The sequence below is a fragment of the Chelon labrosus genome, assembly GCF_963514085.1.
Source record: "Chelon labrosus genome assembly, chromosome: 18".
NCBI lineage: Eukaryota > Metazoa > Chordata > Actinopteri > Mugiliformes > Mugilidae > Chelon > Chelon labrosus.
Window position 1 is genome coordinate 3,552,920 of NC_140351.1, and position 22,611 is coordinate 3,575,530.

At 43.6% G+C, this 22,611-nt stretch overlaps 1 protein-coding gene across 1 annotated transcript in view; it reads right to left on the reverse strand.

The window, feature by feature from the left end:
• Positions 1–22,611, reverse strand: part of kcnh2b (potassium voltage-gated channel, subfamily H (eag-related), member 2b) — a gene marked incomplete at its 3' end in the record, with an annotated part of 230,626 nt that overhangs the window by 195,454 nt on the left and 12,561 nt on the right. The window contains exon 2 of the mRNA XM_084565710.1: positions 7,926–8,156. Within this exon, the coding sequence (XP_084421836.1) occupies positions 7,926–8,156 (231 nt within the window). The remainder of the gene's footprint in view (positions 1–7,925; positions 8,157–22,611) is intronic.

A 22,611-nucleotide genomic window follows, 5' to 3' on the forward strand; every position in this document is an offset into this window, starting at 1 on the left:
AAGGTGGGTGACCTGTAATAAAAGACTGTGATAAGAAATATGGAAAAAAATAACTTTCTTGTGAAGGTGGAGGCAAAAGGAAACTTATCTTTTTGAATTCAATTTGTGTTAAATCTGAACCAATCGTTGGCTACATGAGGAAGTTCTGATAAACCTCAGGCTGTCAGGATGTAATCTACGATACACTATTGTGATTTAACCTTTATTTCCTTCAAGTAAAGCCGAACATTACAATTATCTGCCCCAATCTATTTGCAATTTAGGGAACACAGGTGCATAGGATATCCTTTCACAGATGGCAGGTAAGCATAGGAAATGAGAACGAGTGTTTTTTTGGCACCTGCCTCACCTGCCTGGATTGAAAAGACATTACAGCTTAGTTACGTCTATGACATCAGGTCTGTCAGCTTTATTTCATCCTTAATGTGGAATTCCAGCTACAATGTAAATAAACTAATTTCTTTGCATACCAGCATAATGTCTGAGTATCTGAAACAAGCAAAACATCACAGTTCATTTTCTTTTGGGATGAAACTGGCATAAAAATTGTTTCAGTGTCAGTAAACAGCAAATGCACACATAAGCAGCTCACTGTTTACCTGAAAATATTTTTTAAAGGCTGAAATACACCCATCCTTTAGATATATCCGCTTATCGTTCAGAGGGTGGAGGTTGTTGGAGCCAGTCCCAGCTTTGACCGAGAGAGGCGTGGCGCAGCCTAGAGACGTCGCCGGTCCATCACAGCGCGACAGACAGCCGTTCACGCCCACAGTCACGTCCCACTGTCAATTTAAAATCACACATCACCCCAACGCACGCACATGTTTGGACTGAAGGAGGAGCAGGTCCACACAGCGAGGCCCAAGCCGACCCAGAACCAGAACCAGACCTGTCAATTCACTTGGTGTAATAGAATAATATTTATTTTCTGTGTAGTTACAAACGTCTGCCAAGCTTACACTGTCCTAACACAAACATCTTGACTAATCTGTTACAGAAAAGAGCTGTCAAACATTGATCCTTGAAATGGGATTCACGTGTTCCATCAGCTCAACACTGACAGGGGTGACAGTCCTGAATTGATCCAACCCGCGACCATTTACACAGACCCTGGAGACAAGTGGACTGCAGTTGTTATGCGTGTCGTGATTTTATAAAATAAACCAAATGTCCAGTCTCCTCTTACCCGATTCTCTTAGATTACGTGTGCACTATGCAGCTGTATTAAGTATAATGAACTTCAGAATCAATTCAGTGTAAGCCTATATGCCTGCCGTCTGAGTAGCTCTGCAATGCATTAGGAAAAAACAACTTGCATTGAAGCTTCCTTAACTGTTTTCATTGATTTTACAACAGTACAGCAAAATATATGATACTAAACAAAAACTAAAAGTTTATTGGCTCTTATTCCAAAAAAGCACTTAGAGTTTTAACAAAATAAATAACCAACCGACCAAGCTCAATATCTTTATAAATATTCACAGTCAGAGCAAATGCAAAATCACAACTCTGCTCAGATTAGTATGTAAAGGACTTCCTCATATCACGCAAATTATTTAACGTTTCAGTTTCGGTTCACGGCAGCCGTAAAGCAAATACAAAAGATCGGGCTTGGCGATGTGCGCGGTCATATGTGATCATCTTAAAAAATCCATTGGGACATCACCTGGTAGTAGATAGAAACAGTAGATAGATCTTTATTGTCATTCAAAATACACACCACAGGTGCACATATGAACGAAATTGGCTCAGGTAGCAATGCTTAAGGCACAAGTACTTAAATAAAAGTGTCTAAAAACAAAACAATAAAAAGTATAAAACACAAACAGTAATAAAGTAATAAGCAGCATAAGGAAAAGAATACTGCACTGGATTATTGCACCATCCTATTAGTAGTAGTAGTAGTAGTAGCAGCAGTAGTAGTAGTAGTAGTAGTACCCGCTATGTTGCATTGCTACTGGTTGATGCTGAGCAGTTTTCTCTTTCCTGGTGGACAGATGAAGAGAGGCAGCCGCACATTCATTAATACACAGGATTAGATGTTACAATCCCTTGTGCCAAAATCTCAGGCAAAACACATTTAGAGGCCCTGTCCAACTGAGAAACCCTAACAAACCTATAGTCATGTGATATGACGCATAACCTACAGTCTAAATAAACTAAGTAAATGCTGCTGGCTTGTATGGCCCGCTCAGCAGCAGACGCTAACTCAAACGTTGTGAAATATAAGCTAACCAAATGCTACTGGCTAGCTTAACCAAAAATCTAAATAAACTAAGTAAATGATGCTGGCTTGTAGGCCCACAGAGCAGCAGAGGATAATTCAAACATTGTGAAATATGAGCTAACCTAACGCTGCTGGCTTGTATGGCCCGCTCAGCAGCTAACCGTAGCTACCAATCAATATGAAGACATCAGGAACCTGGCCTAAACAACAGCAGTATGCAGAATGTCATTGGGGTTTTCAAGTGGGCACCTCCCTTCACCGATGTTTCGTTAGGCCCACAACACCTCAAGAAGGCTTAACAATGAATTCCAGCGTCCTGGAGCCACCCCCCTCCACGCTGCCACTGCAAAACCCCGTTTTTCTCACCATTTCTCACCATTAATATTAGACAACAACTAATATTTCAATAATTAGCCTAGTCCTTTTATGAATCACGACACAAACAAATCTACCGCGGTTCGCCTCGTTGATGCGGACTGAACCACGAACCAAAGGTTAATGAGAAAGTTAGAAGTGTTGAAATGCGAGCCATTTATACTTGTGCTCTCGTCAGACTGGCTCGCTCTGTAATAACTCCACCCAAACACTAGTTGGTGCTGTGTCTTAATTTTTGCTTCTACTTCCTGCTTCCCTTTCAACAATGGAGACTGAAACTTCTGCCAAAATTTCACCTGAAGAAGAATTGTTCAAATATTCATATCCCCAAACCTCCTTAGTTAACCTTTCCTTGATGTGTATTACCAAGCGGACCAATCACAGCTCTTGCGGTCTGCGTCGCCATTTTTAGGGAGGTGCACGTCAGGCTACCCCCGTAGGAAAAACAACAAACAGCGGGACACGTCATCCCCTTTTTTGTCACTGCATACCCCTGCCAACATAACACTCCACAGCGGTGACATTCAACTAGGCGACTCAAGGCCTTACAGGTAGCACCCAACCTGGGGCAGTAGCCCGATCCAAAACCTCCACATGTTCGGTGTATGTGGGCACGCTCCCCAGTGCAGTTCACCTGGACAGGGTGATTGATTAATCTGGTGAGCAATTGGAGTCGAACAATTGAGCATGAGAGCGAGAGGGGAGATCCATCATTGTGAAGGCTCATGCCTCAGCCTGGCACTAGATAAATGGGCTCAGACGAAGCTTGTGTGTGTGTGTGTTTAGAGTGTGTTCACGGACATACATGTGCGCATGTGTGGGTCACGCACACACACTCTTGAATGCTCGTTTCTGCAGTTTGTTTTTCAAGATCCAGGCGGAGGCTATTCTTTCTCTTTGCTCTTTGGGCTGAGGCAGGAGGAGAGAGAGAGAGGGGGAAGATGATGATGAAGGCAAAGGGGACAAGAGGAGGTGGCGTAGTGTTTCCCCTCGGCGTGCATTATGGATGAGGCGTGTCCGCTGCGTTCGATCAGCCGCTCTCTGATGGCTTGAAGGAGGCCCGCTGGGGTTACCTAAGACTCTGTGTTTGTGTCTTTGTGTGTGGTTAGGACTGAGCCAGAGGAGTCACCGGGGTCACACCTACACACACACACACACACACCCACACACACACACAAACATGCATAGCTAACAAAGTTTCAAATAAAGGCGACACTCAAATCAACAATGACTCTACGGCAGCCCACCAGGGTCTCAAAACGAATCGGAAAATTGTTTGCACGTCTCAATTGACGTTGTGCTTGCGTTGTGTTTTTTCTATTGCTCCTGAAACCCCCCACCACACACACCAGTCCCTCACCTGTCCTGTACTCAATTTAACCCACCAGAGAAAACGGCACGGACTACATATATACTTATTTTAACAGAGTTGGTCAAAACCTGGAGGAAAAGACGTAACATGAACTAGCTAAACTTTATAACTGCTAGCTAGTAGCCAGTACAGTTAAATTCACTAATACTTTATTTAATCTTACATACATTTATCCATAGAAAACCACGTCTCAACAGCATTATGTTCATGCATGTATACCGCAGAGGCTGCTGCTAACTGTTGCTAAATCCAAAATTAGCGTTGTTACAGTACTTTAATGACAAACTGATAAATAATGCACGCTCCTATTCTACGTCCTGTAAGAATTATTTCTAATTGGTGGGACAGATTTTTTATTTAGATAGTATTTGTAGGAAACACTGCGTCAACATCCTCAAGAATAGCTCCAGCTCCTTTGCTCTTAATCACAAGCCTCACGCTCCAGACGACAGCGCACACAACGGCAATTTACACATTTTTCCATCCAGTCATAAGAGTCCCACTCAGTTGCTGTGACAACTCCCCATTCAAAGAAGGACATGTCTGTAGTCCAAGTGCAGCGTGTGAGCATGTTTACACACAGCGGGCTTCTGTGCAGTCGGCTGAGCTCGGTCACGTTGTCAGACTACTGTATATAAATGCTTTTCACGCCCGTCATAACTGCTTACATCTTCAGGTCATTTGAGGAGTGTTTGCTTATAGGAACCTGTTGTCTCCACTAGAGCTCACTGCTTCTGATACAAGGTCTCTCAGTGTAGGCTATAAGGCTAACATGTCCACCGTGCTGATAGGAAATATAGATAAATTAGGAAGTGTTCTTCCCTGTCACCTCAGGAAATAAAAGGTTTTTGACTGATTGTTTCTTAGTATTATATATCAAGTAAAGTTCCAGGCATTATTTCAACCAGGCAAGGGGGAAACTTGTATTAAACTGAAGGTAGAGATAAGGACAGAACACCAGACTCCATGACAGTTTATAACTCTTTACTACTGCATGAAACTTTTGTTTTAAGCTATTGAACGATGGCTTAACACAAGGGCTGCAATTATTTACCCTCGAATTTTGCAGATTTGGGACATATTTAAAGCTGGATAATTGCAAAGATTGTAACTGAAATAGGAAACTATATCGGGAACGTATCAGTGTTGTATTCTCTACAGATATTTCAGACCTATTATTATAAATGAAGCCCGTCAAAGTTAAAGTGTTAACAGTTACGACCATAAACAGTTTTTATAACTTGCTGGGGACAGTCACACGCTCTGTGGTGTCAAAGCTGCCAAAAGCTAAACAAAGCTCCTTGAGCAGAACTGGATGAAGAGATGGGTCTTTGATGCAGCAAGTGGAAAACCCTTAAAGGTGTATTGAAATCAGACAATAAAAAAATGCACCGTTCGTTTCTGTAAATCATTACACCCCCGTTAACTTAGGCGAACGTTTCTCTTCTCTTTAACTCCAACATGTCATGACAGGTTTTCTAAACTTAAACTAAAGGCTATCCATTGTCTTGTGAGTTTTGTCTGCGTGGTTAATGTTCATTTAACTCATGTCTTTAACTTTTGAGTTGGAAAAAGTGATGCAGGAGGAGGGGGAAGGATGATATGATATGAATACTGGGATCTGTTACTATAAAACGATGATACCTTTGAAACAATCCTCTACAAAGGAGGATTAAAACACGGTATTACAACGTCAGCTAAATTATTGGCACCATAAGAGTAATGGATGGGTGGATTTTAGAACCTGTTTCTCCACCAGGAATCAGTCTCAAAGTGGTTTTTGGTTGATCAAATTTTAATTTCCTCCTCTATAAACAGCCTAAATAAAATAAATGTTAAATTTCTGACAATATGTGAGATGAATCCGTCTGAAGTTTATGTAAACTTTAAAACTTGCCGTTAGTCGTCAAGATGAGAAGTAGAAACAAAAAGATTAATGCTCTCAACTTAAAATGGAAGCTGATATGAGTTTAGTTAAACTGATCTTAACTTAGAAATGTTGAGGAGATCAAATGAGTTTTCTTTAACGGATAATTTAACTTAATAAGTTGTTTTAAACTTGAGTTTACTGACATTTTTAAGGCAGCAGTTGAACTTTTGTTTGTTTTCCTGACTTGAAATGTTTTTCAGTGTGGAAATCATGCAATTAAATGTTTTTTATCTTTTGACACTTGTTATAGTTTTTATAAAGGAAAACATTGTTTAATCATGTATTATCTATAAATGTGAATAACTATATGACACTGTGAAGAGATGAGTTTATCACTTGGCCTCATCCTCCAGCCCTACCGGGTGATATAATCAGATTCATCCATGTATTTACTTTGTGCACAAAAGGTTAAATGCACGTGACGTTGCCTGGGAATGTGCACAGCTTTCCTCTGCCCTTTATTGACCACTTCTCACCTGCCTGTATTTCAATTTTATTGCTTGAGAATGGTCATTACCTGAGTCAGTGCCATTAGATTTGAGTTAATACGATCATTTCTCTTTTGTCTACAATAGGAGGACGTGTAGAAGCCCTTGCACTGTGGCTTTACAGCTACCAGACACGCAGCAGGCCTTAAATGTTGCTGATTCCAAAGCCTTTAACTATGCGTCGTTGGCCTGGTGGACGTCCAGAGCCACAGAAGTGACAGCTCTTCTGTAATTCTATATACAGGGTTGTAGTTTTTTTTACGAGGTACTTTTGTGTAGCACTGATGGTGTGTGTGTGTGTGTGTGTGTGTGTGTGTGTGTCCACGTCTCCAGTATAAACAGTGGAAAGCGAAACACGCAGTGGGGAGGGCTGCGCTGGCACAGAACACCTCACTAGAGAGGAGACAGCTGGCGCCGTCTCTCAGTGCTCCTGCTTCTCTCTTGTACTTTCCTTTTCACTTTCAGATGACGTGAGAAACACACTTCCTGTCGGTCACCGTTCCTCTCTCCGTCTCATCCTCTTTGTTTGTTCCTTCCACCTCACACCCAGTGGTTTATTCCTCACTTCTGATAGCTTTTCCCGCTTCTTCATAGTCATAATTTTTTTCCTCCCAGTTTTGCTTTCCTCCTCCCTCCTTTTCCTCCATCTGTCCCTACCTCCTTCTGCTCTGGTGTCTGTCTACAGGTGGAAAATGTCCAACAGATGCTCTGGTCGTAGCCCAGGGAGTTGCTGACTTTATTACCATGGCAGCTCTTTATCGCCATGGAAGCGACCAGCATCCTGTTACCTGGTCCTGGTCCAGTTGACATAAATGCAGTCTTGTCAGAGGAGAGAATTCTCAGAGGGTTTCCCCCATTTAGCTAAAGTACATATTATGTAAAAGGTGGACGCAGTCAGATCTAGTAAACATGCTGCTGTTTCACGGAACAAGATGTTCCGGCACAAGATGGAACAGATGGTCACTGGAACGGGTTTTGAGTCACTCTAGTTAGTTGTAGTTATCTGCCACAGCTATGGACTAGACTTATTTAAATGTATTTTGGAAACAGACCAAATGCACCATACTGCATTAAATCTAAACTTTCATGCTCCTCAGGACTAAAATGACACGTAGTCACATGACCGAAGCACAGTCAAATTCATGCATGCTGATATTCACACACACAATCTTGCAGGTTGCATTTGAAGGCATCAACACAGGCTAACATTCATTTCCTGGAGGGTTACCATATCATGACCGTAGTGACTGCTTGCCTAACCATAGCCATAGCTAAATCCTGAAAAAGGAAAAAAAAAAACTCAACCACTGACCCAGAAATCTGCTTTTTAAAGACTGGAAACACAGCGTTTGTCCCCAGTTGCACCAGCCATCAAAATAGGCCACTAGCACACTGACACAACTTCCCATCCATTCAAAGATACCATCATCTCCACATTCAAGTCAACAGGCCGAAGCGCAGATACGCATACCCTCTCCTTACGACCGCAAACAAACCCTGAAATCACTCCACCGCGCTTTTGTTTCTTCCTACCGTCTTTCCGGTAAAGGTCGATCTCCACCTTCCTCTCCTCCGACCCCAGCAGGGCCTGCGCCATCTGGGCGATCGCCAGCCGCTTGGTGTCAGGTCCGTACAGGAAGTTGCACGTGCACGGCTTCTGCATGATCTCGGCGCGCGAGTAGCCGCACAAGTGGCAGAAGCCGTCGTTGCAGAAGATGATGGCGCAGTTCTCCACCCTCGCGTTGGCGATGACAAACTTGCGACCTGCGGGGCGAGGGAGAAATTTAATCAAGAGAATGCAATCATGAGAACAAAGAAGAAGAAAATCCATGCATGATCCATCAATATAATCATCAGTTCCCAGCGGAGCAGCTTCAGACCAACTCTGTCGGTCATTAGAAGTGGCCATTAGAAGTTGGGTTGGCTTCAATGCACCTTTTCATAAGTATTTCTTCAGCTTTGAAAACCCAGTTCAAAGTATGATCGCCTGCATATTTAGCTTGGTTAGCATGGGTGAACTCATGCTAACTTGTGCAAAACTGTGAAAGATTATGCAGTTTGTAATTAAAACCTTTCTGCCATGTTCAGCACCACAATAAAAAATAAAAAACTTCTTGCAGAGAAAATCATTTTGACCTGCTTGCCACCACTTTTACAGCTGTGATAACATACCACCTTCAAAATAAAATGGAAGCAAAAACGAATCCTGACTTGTATTACTTACATACAAGGCCCTTAAAGGCCAACCTCATCATATCTTAAAGACCTCATTGTACCATAACATCCCAACAGATCATTTTGATCCCTATTTGTGGTTCCTAGAATTTCAAAAAGTAGAATGGGAGGTAGAGCCTTCAGCTATCAGGCTCCTCTCCTGCAGAACCAGCTCCCAGTTTGGGTTCTGGAGGCAGACACCCTCTCTACTTTTAGGGTCAGGACTAAGACTTTCCTTCTTGATCAAGCTTATAGTTAGAGCTGGACTGAACCATCCCTTAGTTATGCTGCTATAGGCCTAGGCTGCTGGGGGACGATGAACTGAGCACATGTCCTCTACTCTACTCTCTTCTCTCTCTTGCACCAAGCTCCTGTTATCTAATTTCTTATCTATTACTACCCATGTAACTCTGTGCTACTACTGTATAGCATGTTAACTGCTGTGTGTCCCCCTCCCTCCTCCATCTCCATCTATCTCTCCTCCATCTTCTTGTGAGTATCTCTGGCCTGGAGTTGTGTGTTTCCTGTGGAGCTCCATACTACATCTGTTCCACTCCTACCTGAATCAACAACTCTCCAACCTTCCTATGATACTACTTATATTCAATCATTATAGCAGCTAACTCACCCGTGACAGAACAACTGCTGTCACTAACAGCTTTATTTATATTCATTATCAAACTGTCATGTAACATCATCAGCTGTATGTTGTATTTGTATCACCATCAGATTCCACATTAGTCAGATGTATGTATCTATGACAGATGTATGTTTATCTCGTTCCTGCTGCTGTTCTTTTCTCTCTCTTTCTCTGTCTCTACCCGGCCAGCCTTATGCAGATGGGTCCCTCCATATGAGCTTAAGGTTCTGCTCAAGGTTTCTTCCTTTTGTTTTTTATTCCTGCCACTGTCTCCTTCATTCTTGCTCTGGAGCAGTGTTGTGCACGAACGCCTTGTGCACGAATGCCGTTCATATTTTTGTGAACTCTGATCTGAACGCATCATTTTTCCAACTGCGAGCGCAGGAAAATAACTACGTTCACCCCTGTTCAGAAAAAAAAAAAAAAAAAGGTTTTACGACAGCTGTCAGCCGACGAAAGAGAAGCCGCCTCCGGCACTGCAGAAGCAGCTGATCCACACAAACAGTTGAGGGATTTCCAAGTACATACAGTCAATGGTTAGTTAAAAAAGCAGCACAGATCCTGGTGGGAAAAAAAATGACGGATGGGGATGGATGGGCAGGTCGGTCAGAGATTCGATCGAAAAAGAATAGCTTGAACTAGTTCACTTTTATCTGCGGGAACTGAACTTTGAACTATTCTTGTCTAATGCAAACTTGCACAACACTGCTCTGGAGGTTTCAGGCCTGGTTTTGTAAAGTGTCTTGAGACAATTTGTATTGTTATTGACGCTATATAAAGTAAGCTGAATTGAATTGAATAAAAAAAAAATAAAAAACTTTATCTAAGTAGGAGTATAACAGACACAACAGACACTCATAATCATTGCCCTGCTAAGATTAGAGTTTGCTGTGACTAGCGCTTTATTTATTATCCTTATTGCATTCATAAATAACAGTTGAAAGTGTGTGCCCATGGGTTTGCTTACGCGTGTTTGTAATTGTGGTCAAAAGTTTACTCTGTAACCACAACCTCAGCAGCACTGTCTCCTTCAAAGCTCTGATACGCGTCTCTCTCTCTCTCTCTCTCTCTAAACCACTTACAGCAGAAGGATCCATCCACGGGCTCTGCTCAGTGTCAAAGAATGATATTAATGCACTCTGAGAGGTGTTGTTGTGCCTGAACACACACACACACACACACACACACACACACACATTTGCACATATTTGCTTACTCAGTGCACTGACTCACACAGTGATACACTGTGAAGAAACAACAGGTCTGCAGTTAGCGAGGGGTGAATCCCGTTTCAACAAAGACAACATGAACGTGTGCGTCAGGGGGATGTGCCTCGCTGATAGATGGCCCCCACCAAAGGACATTAAACTTCTCAAGAGTCCCAGTGTTTCCTTGTTTCCTCCACTCAGCGGTGGGGGCCCACTGCGAGGAACAGAACACTCATAAATAGTCATGTGGATGGTTAGAGGGAAAGAAGGGATCGGCTGGTGATACAAAACGGTTGGTGAAGCAGGAGGCAGCAGGAGGGCTGGATGGGGATGAATAAATGGAAATGAGTCAGTTTGATGTAAAAAAAAAAAAAAAAAAAAGGATTAGGGAGTCTGAATGCCAAATAAAACACAAAAAAAAAAATAAGGGGATTTTGAGGAAAGGATGAAAAAAGATTGGGAAAGACAAGAAATTTCTGGGGAGAAAAATGTCCAATGAATTAAATCCGAGCCAATTTAAAACCACTTTCCAATCAGATCAACAGAGAATATAGACTGAAAAAGAAGAAAGAAATACACCGTGTGGCACAAGGCCAAAAACTATTAACTTTAATAAAAACTACACATGAAATGTAAATGTAAATCCACAAATCAATGTAACAAAGCTGCACAAGGGCATAAATAATGACAGAGGAAGAACTGAGAACACGAATAAAGGAAGGGATAAAGGGCCCTGAGTGACTTTTGCAGGTAAGTTGAACGTAGGTTGCAGTAATTGTACTTCGTTTCAAATGACGCAGCTGAAAATAAACCTTGCTTCGTTAATTAACTCTCACTCAGGACACCCTACTCTGAGCTTCTGGTATATCTGGAAGAGGTTCCTGTTTATTATTTACTTCCCTGGTTTTGAACAACATTACTTAAACTGTCACCTACTGCTGCTTTCAATTAGTCAGAAGAGGCGGCCGATGAGATTTCAGAGGTGGCGGTGTTCACTGCACTGCTGTTTCAAAGTAGCAACGACTTCACAAAGTTACATGCACACAAAACATTAAAATCCAAATGTAAATCAGCTTTATTGGCCATGTGCAGCGATCAGCCACAACATTAAGACCACTGACAGGAGAAGTGAATAACATTTAAATCATCTTGTGACAGTTCAGTGTTCTGCAGGGAAACTTTTGGACCTGGCATTCATTGGTGTGGATGTTACTTAGACATGTAGCACCCACCTAGACCAGACCAGGCACCCCCACCCCATAGCAATGACACTCCTTGATGGCAGCATCCCCAGCAGGATGCAGCCACGCTTTAGGAACAACTCAAAAAAACATGAAGAACAGCACAAGGTGTTGACCTGGCCTCCAAATTCACTAGATCCCAAACTGATCAAGTATCTGTGGGATGATCCACAGAGGACCCTCCCCTCAAAGGCCCCCACCAGACAGCACAGGACACCCTCAGAAGGCCCACGTAGTAGCCATGCAAGGTTGGGGTATTGCTTGCTCAAGGCACCTCAGTCATGGACATAGGGATTCGAACTAACCCTAACCCAGTGACCTCATTGTTCCAAATCTAATGCTCTAACTGCCGGCTGGTGTCACACTAAGCAACTTGTCCAGTTTTACAGTGTAATCAGTATCAGTGATCCCTATCTATGATACATAACATAATACATAACCCCCCACCACCACCACCTGTCTTCCCACTATTCCATATTTTACCCGACAGGAAATTACCGGCATGGTGACATCTGGATTACTATAAATCATCGGGACATGTCATCGTCAACAGTGAGAGACTCTGGAGACTCTGAAGGGTGGTGATTTATTTTATAAAGACTGTATATGCACAGATTTATAGTATACACTCCTTGGGAAGTATGATCCAAGGAATGGATCGTAAGGTTGATAATGTGTGATCATTTCAGCATTGTTGCCAAGAAAAATGTCTTCTGAATATTCCCAGAAAGACAATCGTCACTCAGAGAGTCTCCAGACACATCTGATAGCCACTAACAAGGCAACATCTCACATAAGAGTCATCCCTTATAATGAGAATTCAACTTTCAGGCACAGAAAAATGTTTTTCAGTGGAATATTGCATATGGGAGGGGTTCATTAGAGGACTTTTTTTTGGATAAAGGACAAAAAACAAAAAAACTTTAATTAAACCTAGAGCCAAGCAGACTCTTATCATGTCTGACACTTCTGGTAATTTCCATGTTGGGAGATCCTCGCAAACGCCATCTGTGATGAATCGTTCTCAAGGACTCCGGGCTGTGAAAGGGGAAGAGCGCCTCATTCCTGCAGTGAATTCTGAGCGAGGTTGTTCCCGTAATTACTACTTCTTTTTTTCTTTTTTTTTTTGCTCAGTATGTCAGACTCAGGATCAAAATGTTCCCACAACACAGGCCCAGCTCCTGGAAACTGGGCTTTAAAATGTCGGTGAAAGGTAAAAAGGATGTTATGATGGCGGTGTTGTAGTCTCCAGCTGCCAAAAAAATGGTGGAAAGAGATAAGGATGGAATGACTGAACTGCTGAGGAGTGACAGTTTTCAAAACATCACTGGATGTTAGTTGTTTTCAAGTGAGTTAAAAAAAAATACATGCAGAAAGGTCTCTAGAATGAAATTGGATGTTGTTAGTGCCCCACTGAGAGCCACATTACATCAAGCTGTGGCACCATGAATCTCTAGAACCAGCAGAAATTAACAGGACAACTTGATTGTCTCACAAACCAATCACTACAGTCTGTTAGAAACCTGTTAAAATATGTTTTAAAATCAAAATCTTAACGGCTACGACCCAAATGTGCGTTTACACAGCAAGCGTCACAGCAGCAGGGGTGAGTGGCAGCCAATCACGTGTCAAGGTTTTCATTCCAAAGCGGAGGCTGACCTTCAAATAGAGGGAAGAGTTCATCAGTGCAATCCCCCAACTGAGGCGATGAGTTTGGGAATGAAATCCTCCTGGCTGCCGTCTCTCCGTGGCACATAGTTGGCCACCGATTCCCCCGCAAAGAGAGGCCGTCTGTTAAATCACACCCTCACATCCACTCGCTCGAGATCAAAGATGTGCTTAATTGCCTCTCGGGGAGATTTGTCTTGGGCTCACAGAACCTTAAATGTCAAGCCCACATCACAGCGATCCTTCAACAATTAATTAAAGTGTTACAGTTCACAAAGTGAGGAAAAGTGAGGCGATTAATAAAATCACAAGCGGGTGCAATCATTCTTTCCATCTTTCATTAGAATTAAGTGCAGAAATATATATATTTACAGCCAAAGAGATAAAAGAAATAGAAAAGAACTCAACAATTTGCAGAGCTACAATCAATGTCTCATATAGCTTCTACCTCCTCTGTAGCCAGGCCTAGTAAGTATTCAGGATCCTCCAACCAGGCTCATTAACTAGGGAGGTTCCTTAAACTTCATCCTGTCCTTCTACTCATCCCATCAAGCGCAGACCAAATACCCACATGTGTGCTTGCCCTTCCCGTTTCACCGAGGCTGCACCGGGACGTAACTTTCGTGGACTTGGTATAGCTAGGTATCGAGGGAATGCATTTCAAAAGGCATCATCATCAAGTTCGCTGCTAAAACGACCGTCCTGCTTCCTCCCGTACTCCAGAGTCTGTTTTATACGAAACAACCGAGTTCAAAGGTCCGAAGTCAACACATGACTCGGTTTCACATTGCCACCACTCAACGATGACATGACGGTCCACGATGCGTCTCGCCGTGCTCCTGTTTAGCAGGCAACCGGACTGAGATTCAGTTTGAACTGAGAAACATGGCAAGGTGGTTAGCACTGATGCCTCACAGCAAGAAGGACCCGGGTTCGAACCCATGGGCCGAACCCTGGTCCTTTCTGTCTGGAGTCTGCATGTTCTCCCTGTGTCTGCGTGGGTTCTCTCCAGGTACTCCAGCTTCCTCCCACCGTCCAAAGACATGCTGGTTAGGTTCATTGGTGATTCTAAATTGGCGACCTGTCCAGGGTGTACCCCGCCTCTCGCCCGATGATAGCCCGAGGACAAGCGGTTACAGAAGATGAATGAATGAATGAACAATGATAGGCTTATGTTGTACTACTATAGAGGAATTACCAAGTGTGCACCCTTGTTGATGTACGTGGTTCGTATGAGAAAATGAAAACAGACCAAAATTAATTCTTATGGAAAGGTAAAACCTAGTTAACTTTAAGCAAGGTTAACGAGGTTAAAATATTTACATACAACTTTCTTCATGTTTAGTTTAAGAGCCAGTCTTGTTTTATTATACCAGTACTGTATATATGAAGAACATTCACAGCCTGGGTCTTCCTGTGCTCATTGCCAAGATTTGGGGGGAAGATAATGGGTCCTACGTTGTTACGATGATCAATGAATGAATGAGACTAAGTCTGCACACTGGGGCAATTTATCTTGCTAAGTGTTCTTCATTAAACTTTATTATGAAAAGGACCCTGAACAAGAATTATCCTTTAACAAGGAAGAGGGAAGACAGTCATTACTCCTTCTAATTTATGCCTAAGAGGCAGTTCACAGAGGTGACGTGTTGCAATCCCCCCACCCCTCCCCCCTTGAAACTGTGATTTATAAGGTGTTATACTTCCACTGGCACGACGGCAGCCTGCCATGCCCAGACATTTCTGCACACTTCATTCCTTTTCAAACTCAACTATTGGCCGGTGAGATTTAAATCTCCTGTATTGGACTCGAGCTCTTCGTGCTCCACATTGTTTCAGAGAAATTGTTCTGCCACTGCAGCTATTATGTTGGAATGAGTTTGTAGACTGCAGCCAAATGATTTATTGGCGCTGGAAAGAGTTGTCCCCGTTTCAGTTGTTGAGCTATAACTAATGTGGGATATTACTGCGTTGATTCAGTGCAAGTTTGTGTGTGTGTGTGTGTGTCTGTGGGTGTTGTGTTTACTTCTGCAGCGGCACCAGAAATAAGACATTTCTAAAACAAATGTTGATGATGGATGAAAATCTAACTTGTGGGGCGGGGAGGGGCAGCAGCAAGACACAACGCAACGTGACCCTGTGTTAAAAATACAGAGACACCACATGAACCACACCGGCTGATAAATACGAGGCTTCTTATCAGAGAGCGGTGGAGCAGAGCAGACAAAATACATCCACCCGGCGTGCTGCTGCTGATGATGATCACTACTTACAGACTGGCCCACTTTCATATAACCCCATATCAGAAGCATCCAAGATCACATTTGCATATAGATGCAGAATATGAAACATGCATATGTGAAAGTCACACCTCACAGTGGTATTTTAAGTTTGAGGTATCCAACACTCATCGTCTGGGCGGATGGACGGGTCAACAAAGCGAGCGACTTCCACGGGAGAGACAACAAGCTTTTCCTCACCCAACAAAGTAGTTTTATTTGCCTTTTCAGATAAGAAACTATAGCAGAACATGCTCCTGTGGGTCAATTTAGACTGAAATAAGAAATGTCATATTGTCAGTTTTGTTGGAGGTTTTTATTGATCACAGTTGAGCCTTTCCACTACATCTTATTTCTAGCGATGTTTGGCAGTTCAGCATTTAAAGTGTCTTTGCTTATTTTCGTAAAAATCTAAAAGCACAGCAGTCCACATACACCGATCAGCCACAACATTATGACCACCGACAGGAGAAGCAAATAACATCGATCATCTTGTGACAGTTCAATGTTCTGCTGGGAAACCTTTGGACCTGGCATTCATTGGTGTGGATGTTACTTAGACATGTAGCACCCACCTAGACCAGACCAGACACCCCCACCCCATAGCAATGACACTCCTTGACGGCAGCAGCCATCCCCAGCAGGATGCAGCCACAAAAACACTTTAGGAACAACTAAAAGGTGTTGACCTGGCTTCCAAATTCACTAGATCCCAAACTGATCAAGTATCTGTGGGATGATCCACAGAGGCCCCTCCCCTCAAAGGACCCCCCAAAAAAGAAAATGCTGTTGATCAGACACCACAGGACACCCTCAGAAGGCTCATGTCCATACTCTGATGAGTCACCACAAGGGAAACCTACACAACATTAGGAAGGTGGTTATAATGTTATGCCTGATCGGTGTATATATATGAACACCTACAAGCACATGATGAATAATGCAAAATAAAAGCATGCCCTAGCTATCTCACCTAAATAACGTTTTGCTGACTCATCCATCCACCCTGAGCTCTCGACTACCCAATGTATACCTTTCAGTTGTAAATTATTAACAGTAATTTTCTTATTTCTCCTCCTCCTCCCTCCACCGCCATTCAAAGGCGCAGCACAAGAATCTAAAATTGCCTTTGCTCATTATTCCAGCATAAAGTGAACATCAGTCAGCGCGGGGGCTCCTGAATGAAAACGTCTGCGCCCATTTCTCCCTGCGTTAAGCGCGCCATTATCGCGGCCTCATCGCCGTTCCTTCATAAAAAAGACACATAATCTATCCAAGCTGCCCGTCCCGGATTCAACAGGCCGTCCTCAGAGGAGACATAAAGAAAGCGGCGGAGGGTCCTGTTCAGATATTCATGGAAACGGCGGAGATCGGTTCTGCGGATGCGCTTGACAGCCTGCCTCTGTGAATTAGCGGTGGCGGCGGCGTCCCTCGGAGGCTCATAAAGCTTGATGGGTTCGTCTGGCTGCAATGAGCGCTAGGTAATACGAAGGAAGGGACGCGTGTTTAGATTGTACGTTTCGTATTGGAGCTTATGAGCGAGTGCCTTTCAGACGCCGATAATGACCAAAAGAAGATGTTTTTCTGTTTTTACTCCGAGCTGTTTTTAGAAGAGCCCGCGTTCTTCAGAGTGAATTCATTTAAAAGATGAAGCAGGAATGGGTGAATGTACTCATCATTAGACACACACTCAGACACATAAAGAGCCAAAATGAAGTCTATAGGCAGATGTACTAAGCATCGATGCTGAACAAGGACATTTTTAAATCAATCGAAGGGAAACTACAGAAGCTTGTGAGAATGTAATCAAGTTTTTTCAAGTGATGCCACAAACCTTGAAAGATAGAGACTTGACTAGAGTGCATAAAGATAATAAAAGGAAATGGTGTTTTCAGCGTTCAGGCCATGCGGCTACGTATGAGGGAAGGCTGGTATTACTCTAGCAGGGAGGAGGTCACATTCTGTATTATTATTCATTCATTCATTTTCTGTAACCGCTTGTCCTCTGGAGGGTCACTGTGGGGCTGGAGCCTATCCCAGCTGTCATAGGGTGAGAGGCGGGGTCCACCCTGGACAGGTCTCTAGACACTCACAGGACTAACACAGAGAGACACTCACACCTACGGCCAATTTAGAATCACCAATGAACCTAACCAGCATGTCTTTGTTTGGACGGTGGGAGGAAGCTGGAGTACCTGGAGAGAACGTGCCCCTAGCTGACCAGTGGATTCGAACTCAGAACCTTCTTGCTGTAAGTCTCGAACCACTGTTTAGAGACTGGCTGTCCAACACTGACATTGAGAGAGGTAAATGGTCGAGATGGCGCTATGTGGAACCAGAGGGCGGAACCGTGGAACCGTGTTTGAGTTAAACAATTTTAAAGGTGCTTTCTATTTTCAGTTTGAGATATTTGGCTTCATTTGACTCTGTTGACCTCTATCTGTAACCTGCTGATCTCTGTTCTGTTATCTACAACTGTCAAAAGCAGGTAGTGCAGTAGTGTGAACAGGAACAAGTCAAGATCTGACACAGTGAATAAAAAGCCATTAAAGGCTCTAAATAATAGGGCTGGGCGTCTCCATCCTGAATCGATTTGATTCCGATTCACGCGGTTTGAGTGGGTTCAATATCAATTCATTTAGAGATAATTTATTTTGTCATTAGTTCCAGAGATTTGTGGTATTTCCACAGTATTTTACGTCTTTTATGCAGCGTTGCTCTTCTCTGTCGTCATACTTTTTAAATCCAGTCAGCTTTAAGGCCCGATGGTGCTCTGGCGGTTCCGTCTCCATCACACAGGGACTAATCTCCAGCGAGAGGATACGGGAAATGGTCAATTTGATATTTCAGGCTACGATCAAATGGATTTGGAAAATCGATTTTAAGGACCCAGTCGTACTAAATAATCATATTACTGAATACAGACTAAAAATCATGATGTAATAGTCTCAGTTCGTACAAAATTGCTTCTACAATAATCACTTTATAAGAGGCCATGTTGACGACATTGCAGGGATGTTTATATCGAGTCTCTTTATATTTATATTTATTCAGATTTCACAATGGTTTTCTTATTTTAACATAATTGTACTCGTCATTTAACAAGTTTTCTTTCTGAATCAGGTTTGTTGAAGTGTCAAAGAATAACATACTTCATCCATGCTACGTGTTTGCATGTTCTCCCTTCATTTGATCAAAGATGTTCATATCAGCTGGTAATTCTAAATTGGCCGTAGGCGCACGTGAGGGAGAATGGTTGTTTTTCTCTCCGTTAGCCTCGTGACAGACGGGTGACCCGTCCAGGGTGCACCTCGCCCCGTGCCAACTGGGACAGGCTCCAGCCGCCTGCGCTCCTGTAAAGGATAGGTTATTCATAATGGATGGACAGATTATCATGTTACTTTATTAACCGCTGACATTTTCGTTGCCGCTTTAAAAGCTACAGACTATAATGTAATAAATATATAAAGCCACACACCACAGTGTCCAGTGGTGGCGTTCAGGGTAATGGAAAACTCCACAGCTGTCTCTGACCACTCCTTCCTTTCTTTCTTTCTTTCTTTCTTTCATTCTCCCTCTAATAATGAGCGTTTGAAGCTCTAGAGGAGGAAGCGGATGGAGAGGCTGATTAAAGACAAGCTGCTGCTGCTGCTGTCCACCAGGAAAACACTATTTAAGATTCTGACACGCACATACATACATATAAGATCTTAGCTGCACACACAGACCCACCAACGCAGGCTGAATAATTCACTAAGAGCAGACCTCGGGTTCTCTGTAGTCTGCCAGCATGAGTGTGCGCATGCTGTGTGTTTGTATGCCAGCGTTTGTCTGTGCTTGGAAACTCCCCACCACCAGCACCACCACCACCACCCCTCCTCCTCCTCCCCTCCCCGAGTACACTGCGTGGGCGGATGAGGAGGGAAGCCCATGTGTCAGGAGCACGAGCGAACACACCAGCTCAGCGCTAACGGAGACGGAGAGATAAAGAGCGAGGGAGCAAAGAAAAGAAAAGACGGCGATAGACACAAATGAGGGAGACAGAGGGAGAGGGAAAGTAGAGATACTTTAGAGATGAAAGACATGAACAGCCTGGATGGATTTTTTTTAATTTATTTTTTTGTTGTTGTTGCTTCTGGCCATTTCAAACTGTGCTATTGCCATGGAAACTGAATATGTGACACATGCTAAAATCTCAGAGAGCTGAGACTCGGTTCAGACTCAGTTCAGACCAAATGGAGGACACTTTGTGTTCTAGAGCAGCCCACAGGTACAGGGATGTATGTTATTGATATAAAACAGAAGGATTCAAGTGTTTGCACTGATTGCATGGTCATCTTGGGTCGACCAAGCAAAAATAAATTTTCAGAAATGTCTTAAATTTAAGTCTGGGAATGTCCAGGGGTCGCTGAATTCTGGGAGACGGTGATCGAAACTATATCAGCGCTGACAGGGGTACAGTTTCCAACGGATCCTGCAGTACATCTTTTAAATGATGACTCTCAGCTGTCGCTTACTGGAAGAAACGTGGAAAAAAATCTGGTTGGCTGGCTTAACTGCAGCCAAAAGGATTATAGCCCAGTGATGGAGACCCCCCTCATGACACTTCCAGGACTCACTGGGCTTCGTGGCTTCCTGGACATTTCGTATTTGGGACAGTGATCAGCAAGAGACACGAGGCAAAAACAATCCTATTATGGAAGAATCTGATTGAACTGATCTTTTGCTGTGCATCCTTTTTGAATATGGAATCTGTTGTGTTGATGTTTAATTAAAAACTAAATGAGAAAAAAGAAATCTCTTAGATTTAATATGGATTCTGTATTTTTTTTAATCATTTTTTTCCTTAAGCTTTAAATAAATACTTTAAACTTGGCGTAATTTGCAGTGACGTCTCGGTTTAAGGCCGGTTTTCGCGTCAGAACCGACTCCCGGCCGGGGGCCTGTCCTTATAAAGGGCACCAGCCGAGATCCGGCAGGGTTCCGCTCGCCGTCATCATTCCTCTGGTTTATACCGCCATTAAAATATCCCTCGCTAATGCGCACCCAGTGTAAACGACGGGGGATAAAATACACACTCCTTACTCTGTTTAAAAGTCGATTCCAAAGTTTATCTGGAGTCAGCGTTAAGCTCCAGCGGCCCCGGGGCCGGACGAATCAGGACGAATCCCTCTGCCAAACATGCAGAGGGGTGAAACCTGTGCACGCCGACGCCCGTTACTCACACTGGAACTATAGGAAGAGGTCTCCTTCATCGTACGCTCCAATGCGTCGACAGCAGACGTATTTTTCCTGCCATCATTTCTCTGAATTACAGAGAGTTTCAGAGAAATGATGAGTGAGAATCACACCATCCACTGAGTCATAGTGTATGAATCGTAAGGTGGTGTTTCCACCTCACTACTAGTATTTTCTTAGCGGGCTGTTTCGAGATAAAAATGGAACTCCACCGAGGGAAAACGGTGAGTCATCCTTTAAAAGTCTTATAATTGCGTGTCTGAAGCGTACCCAGTTTCACGCTGAGGCATTCTCAGACTTCATACGTGTCATTTTCCACTTCTTTTTTTAGTATAGAAGTATACCAGAGGCAAGAGATGTGAAACAAAGCTGGAAAATACTTCCTGGCTTCCAAGATTACAAAGCACGCCGTCCCGCCATCCGAGCCACGCATGCACCGTCGCTGCAGCTGTAAGCCGATCCAGCCCTCAGCTGTCGGCTCACAGGTGACACGCGTCCAGCATCCAGATCACTCATCAGTCACTCAAACTCAGAGTGCTTCCACGGCGCCGGGGGGAAAATAATTACTCCTGCTTCTGGTTTTGCTCGGCTTTGCAAAAGTATTACAGCACTTCTCCAAAAAAACGCTGTCGCAGCACAATGTGTTTTCAGGAGATTTACTCGTATTTTCGTCTCGTTAGAGATGCCGGCCGGACAAGACGGAAGACTGCTGGAGAAGTGCTGGTCTCATCAGTGTGGGACGGCTGACGGGGTTTGACAAGTCCAAGCGTTTGTCTCTGTCCACTCGGGTTTGGATTTTTGCAGCCGTTTCTAAATTAGCGCGTATAAATAATGAATTCCCACCAATGTGCTTTCATTTGTGTACTGAACAAAAATTTTTTAAAAAAGTGTTGACAAAAATACCTGCTGGCACATTGTTTTCTGTGTCAGCTGCTTATCATGGGAGGTAAACAGCACATGCCCTGGAGAGGCAGCGCTTCAGCAGAACAGAGATGCCAAAGACGGCGAAGCTCAGCTCGCTGAGGCTGTCGGTTTTGTTCGGTGCCTTGGAACGGTGGAGGTTAAAGTGCAAAAAGCTCCAACGTAAGACTCAAGCTCGAGCGGAGACACAGGCATTCGGGAGGCAAACTCCCCCTACTTTTAAGACTTTCCTTTTTGATAAAGCTTATAGATAGAGCTGGACCGAACCATCCCTTAGTTATGCTACTATAGGCCTAGGCTGCTGGGGGTTGATGCACCCAACACATGTCCTCTACTCTCTTCTCTCTGGCACCGAGCTCCTGTCCTCTAATTTCTTTTCTATTGCTAGTCATGCAACTCTTTGCTACTGCTGTATAGTATGTTAACTGCAGCATGTCCCTCTCCCCTCTTTAGTCAGGTAGATGTATGTTTATCTCGTTCCTCACAGTGAGAAGGTTCTGGGTTCTAATCCATGGGCCGACTGGTTCCTTTCTGTGTGTAGTTTCCATGTTCTCCCTGTGTCTGCGTGGGTTCTCTCCAGGTACTCCAGCTTCCTCCCTCCGTCAGCTGGGATAGGCTCCAGCCCCCCTTGTGACCCTTCACAGGACAAGCGATTACAAAAGATGAATTCAGCCCCCGAGCTTTTGCCAGCGAGGCAACACAAAGCAGCAGCAGCTCTCTTGATTGTGTTTGCAACCATTTCCTGCAGAAGCCCTTAAAGTCAAGAGACTCCAACTTAAGAAAACACTGGCAAAGAAACACGACACCAGC